The sequence below is a fragment of the Cucurbita maxima genome, unplaced genomic scaffold (assembly GCF_002738345.1).
Source record: "Cucurbita maxima cultivar Rimu unplaced genomic scaffold, Cmax_1.0 Cma_Scf00064, whole genome shotgun sequence".
In the NCBI taxonomy this organism is placed as follows: Eukaryota; Viridiplantae; Streptophyta; class Magnoliopsida; order Cucurbitales; family Cucurbitaceae; genus Cucurbita; species Cucurbita maxima.
The window spans coordinates 312,677-318,089 of record NW_019272080.1 but is presented as its reverse complement, the minus strand read 5'-3'; the positions used below and the strand labels follow the sequence as shown (position 1 = coordinate 318,089).

Here is a 5,413-nt window from a genome sequence, read left to right as displayed (position 1 = left end):
GTAAACAAACTACCTCTAGAGAACCCTTAGGTTAATTGTGTGCGATTGGTGTTAATGCTTCGTGGGAGACCAGGGGGTTCCTGATCAGGACTCGTCTGCTCTAAAGCTATTTTAGCATGGGAAACGAATACCCATGTTGAAACGGACCATTTAGCTGGATGAGAATGGGGGAGGTAGCCCTGGGATTATCATGGGACTAGGGGGTTGCAGCTCACTTCCTCGATATGACACCAGGTAGTCTCATTGCCATGCCGAGGTAGCTACTCGTTGAGTACCAGTCAAACATAGGTTGGCGTAATGGAACTCTTAAGGTTTAAATGATAGGTTGAAGTACCAAAGAAGCCCCAAGGAGCTAAGACCTGGATTAGATTTTCTAGAGTCAAAGAATAAGATCATGGAAGTTTGTCAAAATTGGGATGTGATAAGAGCCTACAAGTAGGTGGCTTACTGAGTATAATTTTATACTCATTCTTGCTATACCTTTCTTTTTCAGGTACGTGAGGCAATGGGTCAAGAGAGGGCGCGTTGAACGATGTGGACTGTCACAGAGGGAGCGTGTCTCGGGGCGTCAGTCTGGTATTACTGATTAGTACACTTTTCTTTCATGTTTCTTTCCTTGTTTATAGCTAGTCACATATGTCCTCTTTGTATTGAAATGCTTTCCTTAGGAAATAAATGATTCTTTTTTTTTTTTTTTTTTGAAATAATGTTTTCCTTTGAATTTCTTGCATACACACTACACATCATAGTCATTGTTAGTCACGACTTGAGATTATTTTTTCTTTTGGGTAGTGACACTTTGACTGCATTGCCTGGAATGCGTGAAGCCTTGAGCATAGGTATTCAGACTGTATCATAAGGCAAGCCCTTGATGCAGGATTAGACTACATCGTTTGGAACGTAAGAAGCCTTGGATGTAGGTTTTTAGACTATGTCGCTTGGAACGCATGAAGCCTTGAGCATATGTTAAGTTGATGGTATCAAAGGGCAAGCCTTAAGATACGGGTTAAGACTACGTCGCTTGGAATGCATGAAGCCTTGGATGTAGGTTAAGGCTGTGTCGCTTGGAACGCATGAAGCCTTGGACACAGATTGTCAGGTGCATGGGTAGTGCCGTAAATCCTAGGGGAGTGTCTTGGAGAAAGAGTCAAGAATAGAACAAGAACCTAGAAAGTACCAAGAATAAGAGAAAGATCAAGGACTAGAACATGGATCAAGATTCTAGTTCTAAGGACAAGAACCAAGAACATAGGACCAAGAACTAAGAACCATAGTACTAAGGCCCTTAAAGGAAACCAAAGTTTTAAAATCCAAGGACCTCAAAAAAGATCAAGATAAGAACCCCAAGTTAAGAACAAGAATTAGAGGGCCTTTGCAACAAGAAGAAGACAAGAACAAAGAATGTGGTACACTAGCATATTAAAGACAGGATTAAGAGCCTACAAGTAGGCTACTTATGAAGTCGTGTACTCATTCCTTATTCTCCATTTTTTTTTCAGGCGATAAGGAGCTGGTCGAAGTTGGCAGTGGACTTTGGAGCAGGTGCCATCCCCCATCATTCTCGACTCTTTTGTTTTAAAATGTTATGTGTCCATTTTTTTTCCGTATTTTAACCATTATGTTGTACTTTAAATTACTAATGTACCCACATAATTTTGTTATAATATAAATTAAGTTTTAAATTTCAATTTTCTTTATTTCGTGAAAAATTTATCCGTCTTTTAGAGTTATCGAGTCAACCCAGTCCTTACAAGGTGTATGTTGTGGAGCCTTATTTTCATTTATGGATTAAGTTTATACCTAAAAGTTAAAAACAAAACTTTAAGTAATACGAACAAATATTTTATAAGATAAAATCGTAAGCAAATGAACTATTTTATTTGTAACTCCTAAAGTTCATTAATAATATAAACTCCTAATTGTTGTGGAGCTTTCCATCTCGGTATCTCAACATATATTTTAATTTCTTGAGTTCTACTTAGATCATTTGTTTTCATTTAGATGATGAATATTTATTTTAATTTGATATGGAGAAATTTTAATTTTGAAAACAAATATGTGATTATAGTGTTCGTTAAAATAAAAATCAGTTAACCTCCATTAAAGCTGGAAGATTTTAAATGAGTTGAAATTAAAAAGAAAAAAAAGGAGAAAATAATAGATTAACGAACCAACAAAAAGAAAACACGTTGAAAAAAAACTACCATTGTTTTTTTTTTTTTGCAATCTCAATTATTAGTTTGGTGATATTTTTTTGAAAAAATAAAAGTCAACTATTCATTAATTTTTAAAATTTAGAGACTAAATTAAATGTTTTCAAAAAAGAAAAAGATAATTAAAAAAGAAAAAAGGGCGACGGCATAATGATGTGAGGACAGAGCGACACGGTTTAGTTATTTCAAGGAACCAGCAGCTGCTCACATGAACATGGACTTCTTTCCCTCTTTCAACACAAATCCATTATATTATGATCTTAAATTTCCCCGAAAATTCACTCTAATTTCGCCTGTGATGAACACTGAATTCGCGGCAAACAAACCAAGAAACAATCTCCCCATTTACTTTCATATTTACCACTTCTCTACTGTGCATAATGGGTCGCTGTACTTTTCACAAAGAAAGCGAAAGCTCCATTAAATTATCCACTTCCCCTCGCTCTCTCTTCACATTCGGCTCTCCTCTCTCCCAATTCAATCCAAGGGGACCCCAAAATAAGCTCGTTCTTGGTGGGTTTTAAAGGATTGAAATTAATTCGAGAAAGCGGGGGTGAATTTGTGGGTTGTGCGATGGAGTCGAAGGCTCTGCGATTCATCACCCATCAGTCGTTCTTCTCTGTCGTCCGATCTGGGGACCTTGAGGCTGTCAAACAGGCCTTGGATAAGCTCGCCGGAGATGAACAGGCCGAGGCTTCTTCGATTACCGATCTGATGGCGATGCAGAACGATGCTGGAGAGACGCCTTTGTACGTGGCTGCTCATAATAATCTCCACGAGGTTTTTACCTATTTGCTTCAATTTTCCACTCTCCAAATCCTGAAAATTAGGTCCAAATCTGATATGAACCCTTTCCATGTTGCTGCTAAGCGTGGTCACCTAGGTACCGCTCTCAACTTTAGCTTCTACTGATGAATCTTGCTTTAAATTAGTATCAATTGGAGGGTTTTTTCTCAAAAGATCTTGAGAGTTGAACTTTCACCTTGTTTCAGGGATTGTAAGGGAGGTTTTGGGGATATGGCCGGAGCTTTGCCGGTCATGTGACTCCTCAAACACGAGCCCCCTGTATTCAGCTGCTGTACAGGACCATTTGGAAGTAGTTGATGCTATCTTAGATGCGGATGTGAGTACAATGAGAATAGTAAGAAAGAATGGAAAGACAGCTCTGCATAATGTAGCTAGGTATGGCCTACTTCGAATCGTTAAAACGCTTATCGATCGTGATCCTGGAATAGTAGCCATTAAAGACAAGAAGTCCCAGACTGCACTTCATATGGCTGTGAAAGGTCAGAGCACTGAAGCGGTCAAGGAGCTATTGCATGTCGATGCGTTGGTACTCAACGAACGTGACAAGATGGGAAACACCGCGTTGCATATAGCTACTAGAAAGTGTCGCTCTGAGGTGTGATACATTTAAATTGCTAAGTTTATATTAGAAATGGGTAGCACATAACATATGATTCATGACCTGTTGGTTGTTTCTCAGATTGTAAGCCTTTTGCTGAGTTTTACATCGCTTGATGTCAATGCAATCAATAGTCAAGGGGAAACCGCTATGGACTTGGCTGATAAACTGCAATACAGCGAATCTTCACTGGAGATTAAAGAAGCATTGGAGGAAGCTGGGGCCAAATATGCAAGGCATGTTGGCCAAGTTGATGAAGCAATGGAGCTCAAGCGGACAGTAAGCGATATCAAACACGAGGTTCACTCGCAGCTTATCCAAAACGAAAAAACGCGTCACAGAGTTTCTGGGATTGTGAAAGAGCTGAAGAAGCTCCACAGGGAGGCTGTTCAGAATACCACAAATTCCATCACCGTTGTGGCTGTTCTTTTTGCATCCATTGCATTCCTGGCTATCTTCAATTTGCCTGGTCAGTATCTACAAAACGGTAAAGACGTGGGGAAGGCAAATATAGCTGATAACATGGGTTTCCAAGTATTCTGCCTTCTAAACACTATATCTCTGTTTATATCTTTAGCTGTTGTGGTGGTTCAAATTACTTTAGTAGCATGGGACACAACAGCTCAAAAGCAGGTCGTATCGGTCGTGAACAAGCTAATGTGGGCTGCCTGTGCTTGCACCTCTGGTGCTTTCATATCAATAGCTTATGTTGTCGTAGGGCACGAGACATGGATGGCTCTCGCCATTACCCTTGTCGGAGTTCCAATTCTTGTTGCAACTCTTGCAACCATGTGCTACTTGGTTTTTCGACAACATTTTGGTATCTTTCGCAGTGATTCTCAAAGACGAATCAGACGAGCAAGTGGAAGCAAGTCATTCTCATGGCCTCACTCTGTAAACATATCTGATGATGGTGATTACAACTCTGACCTCGAGAAGATATATGCCTTATAGACGTCATTTCTCAGAAGCTTGAAAGGATGGTTTCCTGCACATAGTTATATAGATATATTGTAATGTAGATCTAGAAGGCTACCTCCTCATGTTTGGTAGGGTAGGCTCGATTGTCTACAAGTATATATGTTTGCGTAATGCAATAGAGGTTGGTATTTTCCACGGTTTCGAGTTCGAAGAGTACGTTTGATTGTATATTTATTAGGAAAGCTGCAGAAGTTTGAACACTTTGTTCAATAAAGTCTCTTATCTTTGCATTATCCCTCTTCGCTTACACCTTTGAATCTGAATCTAAAACATTAATCTTGATTCAGATAATTTTTTAGGTAAAGATGATATGAATCCAACCACTAGTACCCGAAGAAGCAATTACAAGAAGTTTAAGTATCAAATCAAGAAAATAATGAAGTGACAATAAATACCACCTGATATTGGAAATTGATTAGAAGACTTTTTTCCATTTTTATATAATAGCTGTTATGGGTAGTTTGTAGTTGGTAGTTGAACTACATTTATGTTTTGATTATCTTGTTGGCCTATTTAAAGACATAATATTCAAGTTTAAAAATATTATTGAATACAAAAATGGTGTGTTTTCTTGAAACCCTATGGGTATTATTTTCAAACCTTGCTTTAGGTCTGAAGTAAAAATCGATTTATTGAATTAGTCAAGATCAAGCTAATTCTGGAGTAAGTCGTCTTAGGATCTAAGAGTGACCATCATAGACTCTAAGTTCGATCTCCGAGTTATTCATCCTTCTAATTAGCTCTTGATTGGAATCATTTGTAAGTTAGCTTTATTGGTGAAATTTTGCAAAGATCCTAAAACAACCTCTAGCTT

General features: G+C 38.5%; 1 protein-coding gene across 1 annotated transcript; it reads left to right on the top strand.

Moving 5' to 3' along the window:
• The first annotated feature begins 2,433 nt into the window (after positions 1-2,433).
• Positions 2,434-4,843, top strand: LOC111472081 (ankyrin repeat-containing protein At2g01680-like). Its single transcript, XM_023117779.1, has 3 exons — positions 2,434-3,096; positions 3,206-3,615; positions 3,700-4,843. Exons 1-3 carry the CDS (start codon positions 2,787-2,789, stop codon positions 4,570-4,572), a joined length of 1,593 nt encoding a protein of 530 aa, XP_022973547.1. The 5' UTR covers positions 2,434-2,786; the 3' UTR covers positions 4,573-4,843.
• The last annotated feature ends 570 nt before the right edge of the window (positions 4,844-5,413 follow it).

What these genes read in the sequence shown, in the direction of transcription:
- LOC111472081 (XM_023117779.1), top strand. Translation starts at nt 2,787, where the DNA reads ATGGAGTCGAAGGCTCTGCGATTCATCACCCATCAGTCGTTCTTCTCT. An exon ending in TGCTAAGCGTGGTCACCTAG is followed by an intron (nt 3,097 to 3,205) that starts GTACCGCTCTCA and finishes ACCTTGTTTCAG; the next exon opens with GGATTGTAAGGGAGGTTTTG. An exon ending in CTAGAAAGTGTCGCTCTGAG is followed by an intron (nt 3,616 to 3,699) that starts GTGTGATACATT and finishes GTTGTTTCTCAG; the next exon opens with ATTGTAAGCCTTTTGCTGAG.